The sequence below is a fragment of the Schistocerca nitens genome, chromosome 10 (genome assembly GCF_023898315.1).
Source record: "Schistocerca nitens isolate TAMUIC-IGC-003100 chromosome 10, iqSchNite1.1, whole genome shotgun sequence".
Classification (NCBI taxonomy): Eukaryota; Metazoa; Arthropoda; class Insecta; order Orthoptera; family Acrididae; genus Schistocerca; species Schistocerca nitens.
In genome coordinates this window covers 186,816,561-186,837,011 of record NC_064623.1, presented here as the reverse complement: position 1 = coordinate 186,837,011, position 20,451 = coordinate 186,816,561, and the positions used below count along the sequence as shown (strand labels likewise).

The window sequence follows — 20,451 nt, the reverse complement described above, 5'->3', positions numbered from 1 at the left end:
CCGCGTTACGAAACAATAGTCACTCAAAATTTTAATTCCTATTGTAGTTTTTGTATGCCATTTAATACTACACTTCAATGCCAATCATCAACTATAATGTATGTTTTTCACTATGTTGACATTGTGCTTTATGCGAATAATTGTGTCGCCTAGGATAACAATTTAAGTTTTTCATGTAACACGCCCATTATAAAATATGTACTATATGTTTCTGGTCAAACATACATGTATATAGTATATCTGATGGCTAGACATGAGTTACAGAGACAATTCCCAAATCGTTGTATTGGGCGAGCAGGAGATGGGTCGTGGCCGGCTCGTTCGCCAGACTTGACGTCTCTGGATTTTTTCTTGTGGGGGTTCGTAAAAGACGTTGGTTATAAAGACGTTCCAACTACACCTGAAGATATGCGAGGGGGAATTGTCAGAGCACGTGGTTCGATAAGTGCCTATGTGATAAGGAATACCACTCAATCCATGATAAGAAAATTGCAGCCTGTATCGATACCAATGGAGATCACTTCGAACACCTTCTGTAAATGGACCTTCATGCCACCTTTTTGACCTTCGTTGACCTTAACACACCTTACTGTTACACATCATTGAATTCGTCTTGATAGCCGCTATCAGAAAAAGTACAAAACTGTAGCATCCCATTAAAAAAAAAAAACAAAGTTGACCTTCATATCTCTGACGCAACCTCAACTGGCAACAAAAAACCAACGTCATATTACGGCCCCCGTTGTACCATGCAACATTTATCCCACAAATCTTTCAGCTACTATCATAATTTCGGAGTCATTCTAGGTGGCAATAGTTAGTGACTCAACCTGTATATTTTACACAATTCCACGTTCTGGGGTAGGTCTTTGTATGATTGTGATGAGAACAGAACGTAAATCACGTAACTTCAATCTGACTGAAGAAAAATTACGATATCGCCTACGGTAAATAAGACAGCGTGACACACAGTGTAATCCAACAAGAACAAATTCTCCCTTCTGTATACATGCTGTTGTCCCGTGGATCACATCAGGCTGGATAACGAAGGTATGAAGTGCATTTACGTCTGATGACATAAACAGAACTGTCCACGCCAATCATATCTTAAATACAAATACGTGACTTGAAAACGGGTAAACTAGTTACATCTAATTAAAAATAAGTTTTGATGTTAAAATGTCACTTCTCGAATAATTGAGAGCTGCAAGACAGGACGTACTGAAAATGTTTATACTAATCTAGTTGTTCTGTGCAGAGCATTTATGTTTTATATGATAAAACAACAGCCATGAAACTAAAAAAAATTCACTATTTAATGCTATTTCGTTCCTTTCATTAATTTAATTGAAACGATTAAACTGCTTTTGGTATACGGTAGCACTAAACAGTCGTGAAGCTTGCACTGATCTCCTATCAGAGGTCATTGCAGAACTATTACCGTGTTTTAATTCTACTGTTAATTCAATTGGAACCACTTATGCTCCGAGCAATTTATTCAAATATGAAGCATTTATTAGCAATATTACAGAATTTTCAAATTGTGGAAAGTAACTTTGTCTCTAAAGTTTCTGGGCAGCAGCTGTTTCGTAGTACCGTTATTGCGCTCTGTAAGAGCCTTAGACTGCAAGGCCACGGTAATGAATAGCAGGTCATTTCATATGTCTAGAGAATTTCTGTTGCGTTATATGCGCGCGTCTATGACTAATCATTGCTGAGGATTGTTATTCACTTGGTAATATTACTTCTTATTTTGTTCATGGCTGTAGTTTTCAGCAGCTGTAGTATTTATTTCAGAATAAAAGTCAGTCTTCAGTAACAAATATACTTTTATTTTGCCTTGCTGATTTCGACAAATTAAATTGTCATATTCAGAAGCTTAGTATTGGCTTCACAAAAGCAAAATCTGACGATATGTCCATATATATATATATATATTGCATGCCATTTTTGTAAAAACAGATTGATAATTTACAGTAATTTTACAATAATGACATACAATATGTATATTTTTGGACAAATCATGTCGTTATGCTTCTATGAAGAAGATACTGACATGTGCTAAACCAGTACTAAGTTTCTGAAGATAATAAATTGACTTTTCGAAAACGGTAAAACGAAATAAAAATATATTTCCAAGTGATGACTGAATTTTATTCTGTAATGTTATTTTCTTTGGGTATTACTCACTTACTAGCTTAGACTGTATGGCCTGCAAAGATTTTTTTTGTTTTTATTTAATCGAATTTTTATGTCGTTCAAAATTGCAACACCTAAGTTTTTCACGATAATGAAGACCATATAAACATGGTCTGTTCCTAAGGTATTTCTAACCAAAAAGAGTTTCTGGTAGCTGGAGCCGAAGTTTTTGCATTCACGTGGAGATATTTCCATAGCTATTTTCATCCCCTAACAAATATTTCTTTATATCTAGCTGAGAATTGAAATACCAGTTTTCATAAATTTAGCTTCAAATTTTTTCATCTCTAACCGAAAATCCAAATATAAATTTTCATAGCTTTAGTTTCATAAATGCTTGCAAAATGAAATACTTCCATAAAAACTTTCATCTCCCGTTTCAACCCCATAGTGGTTGAATTTCCAAGAACAGTGAAACCCGCGTATTTTTATTTCTGGCTGAGAAGTCAAATTTAATTTTTCATAGATTTAGCTTTAAAATGCTTTCATAACAAAATGTTGTCATAAAAAATCTCATTGCCTTTTTTCACACCCTTAGGGGTTCAATTTCCAAAAACATTGAAACACGTATTTTTTTTAATTGTAATGGAGAAGTCAAATACCAGTATTCATAAATGTAGCTTCAAAAATACTTTAGTAGTTTTATAATAGTGATATATTTCCAAAACAAAAAGCTTACACGCAACATTTCACCCTCGTAGGGTTGAATTTCCAAAAATACTGAAACATGTACTTCTTTATTTCTGTCCGAGAAAGCGAATACCAATTTTCGTAGGTCTAGCTTCAAAATTGTCTTAATAACGACTTTTTTTAAAAAAATTCGTCATCTGTGTTCCACCCCTTAGAGTTGGTATTTCGAAAGATAACTTGTTAAATGACGCACACAGTGTAAGCTCCACATTCCTTAGCGATTTTGTCTGGGGGATGAATAGTAAGTCAGAAAGGACATTGCCTTTTATAAAGTATATAGAGATTACGAGAGCATCTTCAATCAGGGCCGTTTCACCTGGAACATTAATGTCTACTGCCATAGCGAAGTCACTTCAATTTAAAAAAAAACATCATACAACTTGTTATGGAATAAAGCAATGGCAATTATCAAGACTTGTCAGTGAAGATACGGTATAAACAATGTATGTAGATTGTGGTGGCAGTGAACGCGTTGTTCACTGTATAAGATTACATTTGGAGTTGTGGCTTCAGCCACAGCTAGGCGGTATAGGTAGTCGGCGTGCTTGTCCTACCTGTATGCGGGCCTCGTTGAGCTTGGTGGTCCGAGCCAGTTCCTCGCGGCAGTAGATGTCCGGATAGTGCGACTTGGAGAAGGCCGCCTCGAGCTCAGCCAGCTGCTCCTGCGGGAATCACAAGACGTCTCAGAATCAGCAGTCCGGCAAGCAGGGAGGCCTGCCGTCAGAGCTACTTAGTGACTCCTCACTTTCCTCTGCCCCCTGCACGTAGCATCAGGACTTTGCGGTGCATGAGACAGAAGTAGGAGTGTAGGGAGATGGGGTGGACAACTTGGAGAGCAATACGTGTAGCAGCTGTGGGGGGAGAGTTTGGTGTGGAAGAACGGAAGTTATGAAGCTGTCAAATGTACAGTTTGGTTTTAGAAATGGTTTAACAACTGAAAATGGTATATTCTCTTTTCTATGTGAGGTTTTGGACGGATTAAATAGAAGGTTCCGAACGCTCGGTGTTTTCTTTGATTTAACGAAGGCTTTTGACTGTGTTGACCACAAAATATTACTGCAGAAGTTGGACCATTATGGAGTAAGGGGAGTAGCTTACAATTGGTTCGCCTCTTACTTTAAGAACAGAAAGCAGAGGGTAATTCTCCGCAATATTGAGAGTGGTAGTGATGTTCAGTCCCAATGGGGCACTGTTAAGTGGGGCGTTCCCCAAGGGTCGGTGCTGGGGCCACTGCTGTTTCTTATTTATATAAATGATATGCCTTCTAGTATTACAGGTGATTCAAAAATATTTCTGTTTGCTGATGACACCAGCTTGATAGTGAAGGATCTTGTGTGTAATATTGAAACAGTAACAAATAATGTAGTTCTTGAAAAAAGTTCGTGGCTTGTGGAAAATAATTTGATGCTAAATCACAGGAAGACTCATTTTTTACAGTTTCTAACTCACAATTCAACAAGAACCGATATTTTGATCAGACAGAATGGGCATATTATAAGCGAGACGGAACAGTTCAAGTTCCTAGGCGTTCGGATAGATAGTAAGCTGTTGTGGAAAGCCCATGTTCAGGATCTTGTTCAGAAACTAAATGCTGCTTTATTTATCATTAGAACAATATCTGAAATAAGAGACAGTTCAACACGAAATGTAGTCTACTTCGCATATTTTCATACGCTTATGTCGTATGGTATTATTTTTTGGGGTAATTCTTCTGATTCAAAGAGGGTATTTTTGGCTCAAAAACGGGCTGTTCGAGCTATATGTGGTGTACGTTCGAGAACGTCTTGTCGACCCCTATTCAATAGTCTGGGAATTCTGACATTCCCCTCACAGTACGTATTTTCTTTAATGTCGTTTGTTGTTAGCAATATTACCCTATTCCCAAGAGTTAACAGCTTTCACTCAGTTAATACTAGGCAGAAATCAAATCTGCATGCGGAATGCAGTTCCTTGACTCTTGTGCAGAAAGGAGTGCAGTATTCTGCTGCATCCATTTTCAATAAGCTACCACAAGAACTCAAAAATCTTAGCAGTAGCCCAAACACTTAAGTCTAAACTGAAGAGTTTTTTCATGGCTCACTCCTTCTATTCTGTCGAGGAGCTCCTGGAAGAGCTGAAAAATTTAGCAAATTCCAGTGTTACATTGTTGATTTTCTTTATTTAAATTTACGACTTGTCGCCTGAATATGTTTCTTATATTTCATTTTATCTGTTTTTACTATCGTGTTATAATTTCATGTATTGACTCGTTCCATGACCATGGAGACTTCTCCTTAATTTGGTCCCAGGGAACAATAAATAAATAAATAAAATAAAAAATAAAAGACGTACGGAATAGTTCGTTTCCCTCTTCACACCATAGTGCCTCTGTCCTCTTCACTCGTAATCTAGAGCATAAACGAATTCATAAAATCAGAAACCCCTTATGTCCAGTACCAGGAACGTTTCAAGAGAAGCTAAAAACGTGATTATCAGAAGATCCAATAACTGAAAGCCGTTGAGAAAAATCCCACATTTTATACTGCAGGGTATGTTATTCTAGATCCAAAAGGTTGCGCATGCATATAATAGGAACCGAAATATTAATATGTGTAACTACTGGACATGAGCGGTATGTTCTCAACAGTGTGGGCATGAGGGTTTCTACATCAAATCAATTGCAACAAATACCGTTTTAGTGCGATTTATTAATGTATCAACAAACAAATAATGCACAATATGTGCTGCATTGTAAACCATGAGCTGTGGCCTAAACATCTTCCCCGTTCTAGTTTGTGTATTTTCTGTTTTTCAGTCTTGCTTCCTTTATAACATCATATTTCCGTTTGTTGCAGAAGCCTTTCCTTCTCTTTCTTCGTGGTTCTATATTACTCATGTTAGAAATGCTTCAACAATGCTCAATTAATAGTCAAACAATGTAATAATTTAATGAAAACTGAGTGTCATACTACTTTCAATATAGTCATATAACGTTTATGTACAGAGTGATTATTATTAAACTTCCAAAACGCTATAGAAATACACTCCTGGAAAAGGAAAAAAGAACACATTGACAACGGTGTGTCAGACCCACCATACTTGCTCCGGACACTGCGAGAGGGCTGTACAAGCAATGATCACACGCACGGCACAGCGGACACACCAGGAACCGCGGTGTTGGCCGTCGAATGGCGCTAGCTGCGCAGCATTTGTGCACCGCCGCCGTCAGTGTCAGCCAGTTTGCCGTGGCATACGGAGCTCCATCGCAGTCTTTAACACTGGTAGCATGCCGCGACAGCGTGGACGTGAACCGTATGTGCAGTTGACGGACTTTGAGCGAGGGCGTATAGTGGGCATGCGGGAGGCCGGGTGGACGTACCGCCGAATTGCTCAACACGTGGGGCGTGAGGTCTCCACAGTACATCGATGTTGTCGCCAGTGGTCGGCGGAAGGTGCACGTGCCCGTCGACCTGGGACCGGACCGCAGCGACGCACGGATGCACGCCAAGACCGTAGGATTCTACGCAGTGCCGTAGGGGACCGCACCGCCACTTCCCAGCAAATTAGGGACACTGTTGCTCCTGGAGTATCGGCGAGGACCATTCGCAACCGTCTCCATGAAGCTGGGCTACGGTCCCGCACACCGTTAGGCCGTCTTCCGCTCACGCCCCAACATCGTGCAGCCCGCCTCCAGTGGTGTCGCGACAGGCGTGAATGGAGGGACGAATGGAGACGTGTCGTCTTCAGCGATGAGAGTCGCTTCTGCCTTGGTGCCAATGATGGTCGTATGCGTGTTTGGCGCCGTGCAGGTGAGCGCCAGAATCAGGACTGCATACGACCGAGGCACACAGGGCCAACACCCGGCATCATGGTGTGGGGAGCGATCTGCTACACTGGCCGCACACCACTGGTGATCGTCGAGGGGACACTGAATAGTGCACGGTACATCCAAACCGTCATCGAACCCATCGTTCTACCATTCCTAGACCGGCAAGGGAACTTGCTGTTCCAACAGGACAATGCACGTCCGCATGTATCCCGTGCCACCCAACGTGCTCTAGAAGGTGTAAGTCAACTACCCTGGCCAGCAAGATCTCCGGATCTGTCCCCCATTGAGCATGTTTGGGACTGGATGAAGCGTCGTCTCACGCGGTCTGCACGTCCAGCACGAACGCTGGTCCAACTGAGGCGCCAGGTGGAAATGGCATGGCAAGCCGTTCCACAGGACTACATCCAGCATCTCCACGATCGTCTCCATGGGAGAATAGCAGCCTGCATTGCTGCGAAAGGTGGATATACACTGTACTAGTGCCGACATTGTGCATGCTCTGTTGCCTGTGTCTATGTGCCTGTGGTTCTGTCAGTGTGATCATGTGATGTATCTGACCCCAGGAATGTGTCAATAAAGTTTCCCCTTCCTGGGACAATGAATTCACGGTGTTCTTATTTCAATTTCCAGGAGTGTAAGATCACTGGTTATAATGAAATCAAATTGCAACAAAATATTATCGGAGAAGGGGGGAAATGTTGTCAGAAGAAAAATAAATAATGTGAAAATTTTGTCAATAGATGGCGTTGTATGTGGCAGAATACATACATGAAAACGTCTGTCACCCGCATAACCCACTGAAGCTGGTATAAACACGCCGGGTACACGGCTTTTCCTGCTTTCGCGTCTGCGACGTTCGCCATGACTGTTCCAATGCAGGATCGCGCTCTGCTTGTAAAGCTGTATTACAAGAATGATGACTGTGCACACGTCGCTGTGCAGAAGTTCCGGACACTGAAGGGTTTAAAAAGGCGTTGGTTCGATGAATGCTGTGGGTCTGGAGAAAATGATTCGGAATTCCGACAAGGCGGGTTCTTTTGGTGTGCAACCTGGTAGAGGGAGGAAACGAACTGATTCGGCGTCAGCGGAAGCAGTGGCCACAGCAATGCAGGAGGAGACGAGAGGTATTGTGCAAACGTGTAGTGCAAGGAGAACTGTCCGAACATTGGACATACCCATGAGCGCGGTGCGTAAAATCCTACGAAAGATCCTTCTTTGCTATCCATTCAAAATTACTCGTGTGCATGAGTTGCTTCCTGTTGACCTTTGCTTTAGAATTTATTGCTCGCTATGAGTGTCTTTTTCGCAACCACGTCATTCCAGCTCTCCAACAGCGTAGATGTATGGATGGGATCATTTTTATGCAAGATGGCGCACATCCGCACATTACAAATCCAGTTAAGCAGCTGCTGAAGGTACATTTCGGAAATGCTAGAATTATCAGCCGCCTTTTCTCTAAAGGCTGGCCGTCCCGTGTGACTTCTGGCTGTGGGGCTATCTGGAAGATGTTGCGTTCAGTGTTCCGACTGCAAAGTTAGCTGCATTCAAGGCCGGCATTGCGCAAGACTTTCTGAACGTGACTTCGGAAACATTTCGATCAGTTGTGGAACATGCTGTTTCTCCGTTTCAACTTGTTTCAGAAAACGGTGGGCAGCATATTGAACATGTTGTGCGCCAGTCACACGGAAATTAATAATGGGATTTGATTTTGATTGATGCTTTTTATGAGGTTTTTGGCCTCAGGACAATTAAAAACCAATGTGAATGATGCTTTTCATGCGGTTTTTTGCCTCAGGACACTTAAATGTCAATTTTTCCCATCCGATGTGATATGACCTAGCCGTGGTGGATGGTCTTACGTAACAAACAGTATCACACCTGTACACCCATGCACACTGGTTAGTACAGTTTGTATTACGTCACACTCACACTTTAGGCATTGTTGTATGATTAATTTGTCAATTGTAGCCGACCACTATTAAATTATGATGGTTACAACGCCATCTATTTCTACATTTTGTAACTGTTTTTTCCTCTGACATACGTTTTACCCCTTCTCCGATAATATTCCGTTGCAATTTCACGTCATTCTGACCAGTGCTGTTATTTCTACAGCGGTTTGAAAGTTTAACTTTAATTATAATCACTCTGTACATTATTAACTGTCAATTGTTTAGCACTCAGGTACAACAACCTTAGAAAACAAAGTAAACTACCAAGGAAATCAACGAGAAATCAAAGAGAATGATATTTCCGCTCACTAAACGTAGAAATGCGTCATTTCACTGGACATGACACGTTTCTGAACAAAACGGTAACATTTACCATCTCATAACATGGAAACAATTAAGTGGACATGAGGTATTCCTATCACAATCAATGTCGCTGCCTTCAAAGATACATAATCCGCCATTATCCCATTTCGCAAAATATGTGGACATAAGGAGTTTCTGATTTTATCGATTCAAATAGTAAATCGAAGTTCGAGTTCTTGCCCTGGTACATATTTCTATTCGTTACACGAGGGAGATAAAAATGTGGCTTCTACAGTTAATAGCTTGTCCCAGGGAAATATGTTTTGTACATATTTTATTGAGTAAGGCTGGTCAGTTTGAAAGGTCTCTGTTGGATTCCTTTCATGTTTAATTTCTTAAATCTGATGTCATTTATGGAGTAAATTCCTCTCCTAAATTTACTGTGGCGTTTCTGACTATCTGGGAGGAGACTGAGTAGTGGAACGTGTTACTTTTACACGTAAACAAGAACGATCTGTCACACTACTACACTTTAAAACAAAGTTTATATGTAATTCTTATATGTAATTCATGTCACACAGTCTCATACGGAACCTACATCCGCTTTCTTTTATATACTGTGTATGATAAGATACTGTCATCCCCCTTCCCTTCTGTGTGAGAGGATGAATGATCAAATGTGTTTGTAGTTGCATGCTTGAGGGTAGCAGACAAGGCTGTCTGCTAGAGAACAGTAGGACCAACGTTGGAACAGGTAGCTACGGTTCCTAAAAGCACAGTTGCAGTCCAGTAGTAGGCAGTTGCAGTCTGGCGGTGCGAGCGTCTGAAATGGTAAGATCTCCGGCGAAGCGCGTGTCTGCTAAGTCCGTAGGACAATGGATTTGTTAAGTTCAGCCTAACTGAAAGTTTAATCACCGTGATTTCAGGTTTAGCTCTAAAATATCTAATGCTATCTTAAATTGCAGCGGAGTGTAATTCTCGTGTCAAGTTCAGATTATTTTGCGGTAGTTGCTTTGTCATTACTTTGTGAGACCAGTACCACGTGCTTATATAACTGTTTGACCCGTCAGGTTAACAGTAAGACGTTAGTAACCAGTTCAAGGTTTTTCTTTTGTCAATTGCTTTTCGATCTAATTTATTTTTATTATCTAAATTATTGTGGAGTTATACGCTTTCTTCCCACGCCCGGGTTCCCGGGTTCGATTCCCGGCGGGGTCAGGGATTTTCTCTGCCTCGTGATGGCTGGGTGTTGTGTGCTGTCCTTAGGTTAGTTAGGTTTAAGTAGTTCTAAGTTCTAGGGGACTGATGACCATAGATGTTAAGTCCCATAGTGCTCAGAGCCATTTGAACCATTTTTATACGCTTTCTGTAAACCAAGTTGACCACGTGAAGCATGTGGTGTAATTCAAAGTAGCCCTCAGCTATTCTTCTTGGGAAGATTTCACAAAGAGTTAATATGAATTTAGTATACCAGTGTGTGGTAATTACATGACGGACAGGATTGTGCTACGAACGTAATTTCTTTGAATGAAAATTTGAATCTGTTGGTTGTGGTTAACTTTCTCTTGCATGTGTTTCAATGTTCTTTGTGTGTTGTTTTATGAATGCAGTGTTGTATCCAGTCTCCCAATCTTGGCTCCATATTTTATGAGTTCCATAAGAGTCCAATCTCACATTTTCACAATCGTAAATAAGGCACCAGCTCAGTTATAACTCACGTATAATATACTGAAATTTCAATGAACAATCTTAAAATAAATTTGCAAATATAAACTGAATTCTTTCTTTTTATTTAAATTCTCCTTTTTATATATAGATATATTACCGGTTGTTGTATGACTGTAAAAGATTATAATCAATGTTAGTCTGATTGGTAAGGTGGTAAACCTAGACTAGATACCCAGTCGTGAAACAGTTGCTTAGTAATGCAAGATTAACTTCCCCAGACAGTTCACGGCTTGTAACCCGTTTTTATTCTACTATTAGCATCCGATCTCAGCATAGAAAATTCGTGTAGAAATATTACAAGTTACACATTATTCAGTCATGAATGCCTGATGACAGAAGAAGCAAGTTTGCGTCGGGACAGCTTTTTTCTTAATGTACGTAACCGCTTTTGCAGTACCAACATTGTTTACGAACTATGGCATACGCACAGTCCACGAACAGAACTAGCAATTGTACACAAGTACTGAAGTAGGCCTATGAAGATCCGTCGTCGTAACTTATGACTCAAAATAATATATTACTGCAGTGCAGTGGTACGCTTTAACGTCAGTAAATGCCGCTTGAAAGGCCTAGAATTTGTAATGACAGCCAATCGGACTGTCCGCAGGTAGGATCATGTAAGTAAGTTACAGACAGTGTTATGTCATGGAATGAAGTTATGGTCGTACATGTATATTGAGACGCACCATAGGCATAATACCAAAACACAGCAAAAATTCTCATAGGCAAGGATGCACTAAACACCTCGATGCAATGTTAACACTTGTCACAACGTAATATATCCCAGCAATACCGCAAAAATACATTCGCTTTAAATATGAGTTCCAAGAAACAAAACTGTACGCCTATAAAATCATTTTTCCCAACTGCTGCGTGACAAAAATGAGGAGTAGGGAAGTGTCCGGTAAAGTGGTCGCTGGGGTTCTGAAGGCTATAGAGTACTGGCATGGCGTGGGAATTGCTTTAGCTTATTCTCCCTGGAGGGCCCTGTCATGCCGTGAAGCCTAAACTGTTTGCTGTGCAGTTCCACAGTGTTATAATGACGTTTGTTGATTTTGGTTATCCTGACGTCAGGTGAATGACCAGTTTGTGTAGTAGTTGTCGAGAGCAAATGTTACTTATGCCTCTGTAATGAAATTTTGTTGAAACTGTAATAAATGACTCCATAATCCTACTATAGTTATTGAAATTTCGGTCCCGCTATTAGAGAGTATACAATTTTTGTATAATGACATCACTGCGGGCAAAGCGGTCCTCGCGGCGGTTAGTTCTGCTCACTTCGTGCAGGGGTAAAAGTAGCTGCAGCGGCCGAAAGAAGGTGGCGGCGGCGGTACTTGCAGCATGTCCTTATTAGAATGAGCCAGAAACGGAAAATAAAGAAACGGAAGAAAAATAAAATGAAAGAAAGCAAAAAGTTGCCAAAGAAAAGAAAGACAGAAACAAGAAGAATGCGAAGAGCATTAAACACAACCCTAGAAGACCTCGTTTCGACGACAGTGATGGAGAGAGCACTTACTTTGAAGAAAAGTTTTCAAATTGAGGACCAGAGGAGCAGTTGCTTTAGTCCGAATTGTGCTCGCTCTGGGCCCACGAATTCAGTACAGGATCTGAGGAACACAGTTTCACTTTTATCTGTGAAAAGTGCAAATAATTTAATTTGAACCATGTTTTACAATCCAGAACTCCTGAAGATGGATGTTGACTGTGACATTCTAGCACAGACACAGTACCTTTGACTGTTCAGACAAGTCACTAACCCGCCCAAAGATGTAAACAAACATGCATGACCAGCGCCTATTATACGGAGGGGTCCGACAGCTAATCCGTTCCTCTCATTCCACCACGAAGGAGGTATACGGCTCGTGTTGTCTGTGGTTCAACTATGCCTAGATGGTCAACGCCGCGGTTCGATCGCGTCTGCATTGTTACTTTGTGCCAGCAAGTGCTCTCAACAAGGGAAGTATCCAGGCGTCTCGGAGTCAACCAAAGCGATGTTGTCCGGACATCGAGGAGATACAGAGAGACAGGAACTGTCGATGACATGCCTCGCTCAGGCCGCCCAGGGGCTACTACTGCAGTGGATGGCCGCCACCTACGGATGATGGCTTGGAGGAATCCTGACAGCAACGCCACCATATCGAATAATGCTTTTTCTGCAGCCACAGGACGCCGTGTTACGACTCAAACAGTGCGCAATAGGCTGCATGATGCGCAACTTCAATCCCGACGTCCATGGCGAAGTTCATCTTTACAACCACGACACCATGAAGCGCGGTACAGATGGGCCCAACAACATGCCGAATGAACCATTCAGGATTAGCATCACGTTCTCTTCACCGATGAGTGTCGCATATTCCTTCAACCAGACAATCGTCGGAGACGTGTTTGGAGGCAACCCGGTAAGGCTTGAAGGCCTTAGACACACTGTCCAGCGAGTGCAGCAAGGTGGACGTTCCCTGCTGTTTTGGGGTGGCATTATGTGGCGCCGACGTACGCCGCTGATGGCAAAGAAGGCGTCGTAATGGCTATATGATACGTGAATCCCATCCTCCGACCGATAGTCGAACCCTGTCCGCAGCATATTGGCGAGGCATTCGTCTTCATGGACGACAATTCGCGCCCCCATCATGCACATCTTGTGAATTACTTCCTTCAGGATAATGCCATTGCTCGACTAGAGTGGTCAGCATGTTCTCCAGACATGAACACTATCTGACATGTCTGGGGTAGATTGAAACGGGCTGTTTAAGGATGACGTGATCCTCAAACTACTCTGAGGGATCTACACCGAATCGCCATTGAAGAGTGGGACAATCTGGACCAACAGTGCTTGATGAACTTGTGGATAGTACGACACGACGAATACAGGCAAGCATCAATGCAAGAGGACGTGCTACTGAGTATTAGAGGTACCAGTGTGTACAACAGTCTGGTCCACCATCTCTAAAAGTCTCGCTGTATGGTGGTACAACATGCAATGTTTGATTTTCATGAGCAAGAAAAAGGGCGGAAATGGTGTTTATGTTGATCTCTCTTCCAGTTTTCCGTACATGTTCCGGAATAATCGGAACCGAGGTGATGCAAAACTTCTTTATATATATATATATATATATATATATATATATATATATATATATATATATATATATATTAAGCAGTTTTTGAGTGGCCATTTTGCCACCTGGTGAAACTTGAAGTGTTAAATGTACTTAATGTAATCCTGAGGTAATTAAACTAGTCGGTATTATACTTAAGCAGTTGCAAATTGCAATCACTCATTTCTACGCATTTCCGTCTCTTGCTACTTAACTTAAAAAGCGGGAATACCTTCGCCTGGTTACTTTGCTCAGCTCTCCGTCAGATGAATTTACGCGAATGCGTGAGTGAAATAATCTCGTTTCGTTATTGTTGCCGGTATTGTTTTTTTAACGAAGTGATTTCGACAGCGTTGATTGGATATAGACCGTTGTGATCAGCGTTGATATTTAAATTGTGCTGTGCCTCTTTTCCCATGAAATTTTTAATTCTGCTGTTCCATGTGTTTTGGTACTGATTGGTTTTGTTTGTTTGTGTGTGTGTGTGTTTGTGTGTGTGTGTGTGTGTGTGTGTGTGTGTGTGTGTGTGTGTTGGGGCTGTCTAAAGCTCCATGAATATGTTTCGCTTCCGCTACTTAAAATTGCCTAGTAATTAGGTAATTAATTCTACCTGCCAAAAGTCCGATTGCCAATTATTGGATGAACAGTTTGGCATCACCGGCCACGAGAAGCTGCTGTAATTGCGTGTTTACCCACGGACAATCAGGTTTGGCCAAGCGACCGTCTTCAAGTAACGGGTTAACATTAGATCGGGTTAAAGGAAGCTTCCCTTACATCAAATACATAATTATCATCAATTGCAGAACTGCGTATTTCACATCAAGTAACGTTCCGTTAACCTAGTGTAATATTATCCCGTGACTTGATGGTGGTCGTCCAATCAAAACTATTTGTGAACAAACACGTAATTATGGCAGCTTTTCCTAGCAGGCGATGCCACTCTGTGAATACACTGAAGCTGTGCGTCGCTGTTGACAGTAAACCAGCATTAATTCGGAAAGGAGGCTTCCCGTCATAAATTCTGCGACAGGCGATTGTGATTTTCTAGTTTTAATGAACCTCTGATATGTTGTATATTCCATGTAAGTAGGTAGGCGCTGTAAATCCACGATTATTGTTGACCAGTAATTAAAAATGGTTTGTGTAGATGAATTGATTATCATTGCATTTTATGTGAATAGCACATTTATTGCAATGATGTAGGAGGAAACAGGAGAAATTTTGTTTCAGCTTATCTTGTTGGGGCGTCAGTGTGCAGGGATAGTTAAATTACATTCAAGTATGCCAAAAAATGAGGTCAGGGCTTGCTAAGAAATGACTGAAATATTTTTGTGAGATTCCACGCATTTTTCCACAGACTTAGCCGTCATACCGATAAAACTCACAAACTTTTGTATGTAACTTGGCATAGTCTTGAAACAGATGCATTAACAGCGTAAACTGTTCGTTACAAGTCCTTTACTTTACCAACTCAATCACTAACTCAGCCACAACTGCTCACAACACATCGCGCTAACGTACTACCAAAGACCATGATGTACCAAAGATAACTTTCAAAGATGTTACATTGATATTAAAACGCAAACTGTGATAATAATTTTAGGTACACTAAAAAGTTATTCGTTATTGCAGAATATAATTTTTCTTAATACAGGGTGTTCGAAAAGTCTCTCCGCAGTGCCGTATGATTGTTAGCCGCGCGTGCCGTATCCCACAGTGAATATACCGAAATGAAACTCAGTGAAATACAAGCTATTAATTTATTGATTATTCATTTTTACTTACAAATTTTCAGGTTAAATGTTGAAAGTGTCCCTCCTGTTGTTGAATACACTATTAAATTCGTCTAATCATGTTTCCAAACATAAGCTGTAACGTTTCTTCTGTAACAGAAGCAGTGAAAGTGGATATTGCAGTTTTCAATTCATTGATCGATTTTGGACGGTTTTTGTAGACAATTGCTTTCGTTGCACCCCAGAAGAAAAAGTCAGGTGGTGTTAGGTTAGGCGATCGTGGAGGCCAAAGTCCCTGTGAAATTATGCGATGACCAAAAACATCAACAAGCAGTGACATTGAAACGCGAGCTTTATGCGCGGTCGCACCGTCTAGTTGAAAATAACCGTTCAGTATTTCACTTCACACGAGGTCTCCTATGAATGGGTACAAAATATCACTGCAGTATCGTTGTGCGTTTATTGTTTCGTTGAAAAATATGGGACCCTCAATCTGACGTCTAGAAATTGCAATCCAACCTCCTATTTTCACAGAATTAAGTGGTTCCTCATGAATACACAATGGATTTACAGTACTCCACATACGAGAATTTTGCTGGTTCATGTACCTGGATAAATGAAACCACGCCTCATCAGTGAAAAAATTTTCATTAAGAATATCCCTTCCATTTTGTTGCACGAAATTTTTGAACGATTGACACTAATGCAGTCTTTTGCCATAATCAGTATTTTTCAGTTCTTGCACGAACGTCACTTTGTATGGGAAAAGTTCTAATTTTTTCCTTACAACTGTGTGGGCCGTTCCGACACTAACATCGGTTTCCTGGGCGAGTTTTCTTATTGACTTGTTCGGACTCATGGACATTTTATCGGAAATATCGAGTAGTTTATCCTAAGACAAAACACAAGGACGATCACTTCTCAGTGCATCTTTCACTGAACCCGTACATCGAAATTTGTTAATCAAATCTCGCACAGTATCGCGATGTGGGATTGTTGTCTCCGGGAAAACTGAATCAAATGTTTGACGAACTGAAACTGTGTATTTACTGCCAGCTTTGAACACTTGTTCGACTAAAAACACACGTTCTTCAATGGTTAGAATTTTAACAGTGACAACAACGAAACAAAGGAACTAAACTTAAACGTTCACGTCAACACGTAACGACACACACCAAAGATGCTACTGACGCTGGCTGAGATAAACGAAAAAGTGGAATGTTGGGAGAGTCCTCTTGAAGGGAAGTAACCCAGGCAGGCGAACAATCATACGGCACTCGCGGCTAACAACCATACGGCACTGCGGAGAGACTTTATGAACACCCCGTATTTGTAATTATTATTTTAACCAATTCGGTTTTAACTAAACACAAGAATCCTTGGATGACTAATCTTTTCGGGGTCATCATAATGGTATCTTTTCAGTAAGTACAAGACACTGCAGCAATAAGCTGCAAATAGGACAAATAGGGCACTATGTGGATACAATGAGCTCCCCAGCAGTTGCGAATACGAAGCTCCATCAGCTGTATGAGGGAATGAGGACAATGAAAATTTGTGCCGAACTGGGGCTAAAACTCGGATTTCCTGCTTTGCGTGGGCAGTCCCCTTAACGGCTTTGGCTATCTGTGCTTGGGGCTCGAACCCGGATTTCCTGCTTTGCACGGGCGGTCCCCTTAACGGCTTTGGCTATCTGGCGTGGGGCTCGATCCTGGATTTCCTACTTTGCATGGACGGTCCCCTTAATGGCTTTGGCTACCTGTGTGTGGGGCTCGAGCCAGGATTTCATGCTTTGTGCAGATGGTCCCCTTAATGGCTTTGGCTATCTGTGTGTGGGGCTCGAACCCGGATTTCCTGCTTTGCATGGATGGTCCCCTTAACAGCTTTGGCTATCTGCATGTGGGGCTCGAAGCTGGATTTCCTGCTTTGCACGGGCGGTCCCCTTAATGGCTTTGGCTATCTGTGCATGGGGCTCGATCCTGGATTTCCTACTTTGCATGGACGGTCCCCTTAACGGCTTTGGCTATCTGTGTGTCGGGCTCGAGCCAGGATTTCATGCTTTGTGCAGGTGGTCCCCTTAATGGCTTTGGCTATCTGTGTGTGGGGCTCGAACCCGGATTTCCTGCTTTGCATGGACGGTCCCCTTAACAGCTTTGGCTATCTGCGTGTGGGACTCGAACCTGGATTTCCTGCTTTCCACGGGCGGTCCCCGTAAGGGTTTTGGCTATCTGTGCGTGGGGCTTGAGCCCGGATTTCCTGCTTTGCATGGGTGGTCCCCTTAACGTCTTTGGCTATCTGTGTGTGGGGCTCGAATCCAGATTTCCTGCTTTATGCGGACGGTCCCCTTAAAGGCTTTGGTTATCTGTGCGTGACTCACAGGCAGATCCGAACTTTCAAATGTTATCGTTCCTGTGTCACAACCTTACTCGTGCAAATATTATGAAATTCTCGCACAAAGGAAGACATTTTATTTGAGAGTCACTGTCTGGTATTGGCAGATAAATCCGATGTTGCAGTGTTTGTGTGGGTGCCTTCGGACATGCAAGGGACTACAGCCGTTATAGAATACACGAAGTGTATTCACAGCTGTGAGTACGAACAACCAGCAGCTGTGTTTGGAAGTTTAGGTTTAGCCTTGAGTCGTGCATGGGTAGCCAAAACTCTTAAGAGACCGCTAGTGCAAAGCCGGAAATTCGGCTTCGGGTACCGATCCGACACAGATTTTCATTTTGGTCATTCCCATATACAGATGAATAATACTTTTCACGTACATCATAACTGTTTTAGTCACTGCAGTGCGAAAGAAGGTAGTGCTGAATGCAGAAAGGATCACAAGACATACACCAGGGTAGAGTGTCGTTGGTCGCTTACCTGGGTGAAGGTGGTCCTGTGGCGACGTCGCGCGGGCGTGGGGCAGGAGGCGGTGGTAGGCGTGTGGCCGGCGTGCGGGGGCGGCGCGGGCGACGGTCCGCCCCCAGAGCCGCCCCCCAGCAGCGCCGCGGTCGCCGGCTCCGGCTTGAGCTTCTTGAAGGCGCCCTCGGCTCCTGCAGCACACAGTGGCCACCGGCCGTCTGCAGAGGGCGGGCGCTCAGCGCTCACCGCCAACGGATCTCTCAATGGTGGAGGGGCGCGAGCGAGCCACTGACTGAGGTCTGCTGCCAAACGGGATGTTGGGGGTCTGCAGGAGCGAAAGGTAGCAGCGAGGTGGCTCTGCATGAGAAGGGTGGAGCATGGGTACAAGGGGAGCTGGGATCGTCATGGATCAGATAGCTATGTGGTGTTAGGAGTTTGTCAGGACCAATCGTAGCAGCGAGGTGGTTCTATTTGGAGTATGAGGGAGGTCAATATCATCGATGGTCTGAGAGATGTCTCGTGTCAAACGGAGTCTTGGAGCTCTTCAGGGACCAAGGCTGGTAGCTGCTCTCCTATTGTGGAGTGACACTAAAGTGGTGCAGGGCCACAAAGCAGGCTAGGCTCCATATGGATCTGATGAATGATTAGTGGAAAAGAGAATGTTGAAATGTTGGGAGTGACTAACGCTAGCAGCATTGTAGCCCTACTGGAGAGGGATTCTGTAGCAGTGCAGGGGCAAGAATAGGGCTAAGATTCTTGTGGATCCGAATGATGTTTAGTGCCAAAGAGAATTTTGAAATTTTTGGATTTCTGAGCGTGGTAGTCCTATGGCAGAGTGCCTCTACAGCGGTACAGGAACATAAGGAAGGCCAAGGTCCTCACAGGTCTGATGTACAAAAGACTAGCAATATGGGAGTCCTAGAAGAAAGTACTTCTACACTAGTGTAGGGGTATGAGGGGGCCAGGATCAACATGGGTCTAATGTTTGGAGAGATATGGAATGTTGGGCATTTAAACGGACCTGAACTAGCACAGTGATGGCTGTACAGGGAAAAGTCTCTGCAAAGATGCAGAGGTACACCAGAGGCTAGGACCATTATGGATCAGGGGTCAAGAAGGGAACATCAGCAATCTGTAGATACCAAGCATAGCAGTTGAGTGGTTTTAATTCAGAGATCTTCTACAACTGTAGAGAAAGACCAGGGTCATCGCTGTTCTGATGTCGAATGGCAATGGGAATGATGGAAGTCTTCAAGGAACAAAGCTGGTAGTGTGGAGGCACTGGAGAATGCCTCTATAAAAGTGTAGGGGCACAAATGAGCGTAGGGACGATGTCTAGCAGTAAAGCAAATATTGCAGGCCTGCAGGGACCAAGGCTAGCAGCATGGTAGGTCTACTGAAGAGTACATTTACAATGGTGTTGGAACACAGTGGAGGCTGAAGTATTGTGGTAATGGGAACGGTGAGACTTTTTAGGGACCAATGGTAGCAACATGCTAGTCCTACTCGGGAGTGGCTAAAATGGTGCAGGGGTGCAAGGGAAGCTATGGACGTCGTTTAACTCATTGATGTCTAGTGCCAAAAGGAAAGTTAGGACGATGACTAGCAGCAAATGGTACTGGAGAGTGCCGCTACAATTGTACAGAGGAATAAGGAAGACTAAGAGACTCATGGACTGGATTGCTGTATAGTACAAAAAGCTATGTTGGGAATCTCAAAGCAGCTTTACCTACTGGGGTGATGCCGTGCGATGGTGCACAGTCATAAAGGAGGATTGGGTCATGACAGAGTAAGGGTGGGGGATGCTGTGTGACAAGTATTTTTGTAGTGAAACGCAAACTGATACAATGCGACAACGGAAAAACACAATGCGGCAGTGGAAAGACACAATTTAATGTTGGAAGCTACAGTCAGAAAAAAAATATGAGTGGCTCAAAAACTGAAATGTTGGAAGTGTGCAGAAGTCAGGACTAGCTCTCGAGTTTTTTTCCGCTAGAATCTTACTCACAGCATTCGAATTCATTTCATTACGTCAATAACGGCTTACGAAGGCACTGTTTTTATTTTAGACATAGAGAATCCCAATCAAA

At 42.6% G+C, this 20,451-nt stretch overlaps 1 protein-coding gene across 1 annotated transcript; it reads right to left on the bottom strand.

The window, feature by feature from the left end:
• Positions 1-3,190: 3,190 nt before the first annotated feature.
• Positions 3,191-18,724, bottom strand: LOC126209980 (homeobox protein unc-42-like). Its single transcript, XM_049939090.1, has 3 exons — positions 18,380-18,724; positions 3,444-3,551; positions 3,191-3,205 (listed from the first exon to the last, which is right to left on the bottom strand). Exons 1-3 carry the CDS (start codon positions 18,722-18,724, stop codon positions 3,191-3,193), a joined length of 468 nt encoding a protein of 155 aa, XP_049795047.1.
• Positions 18,725-20,451: the final 1,727 nt, after the last annotated feature.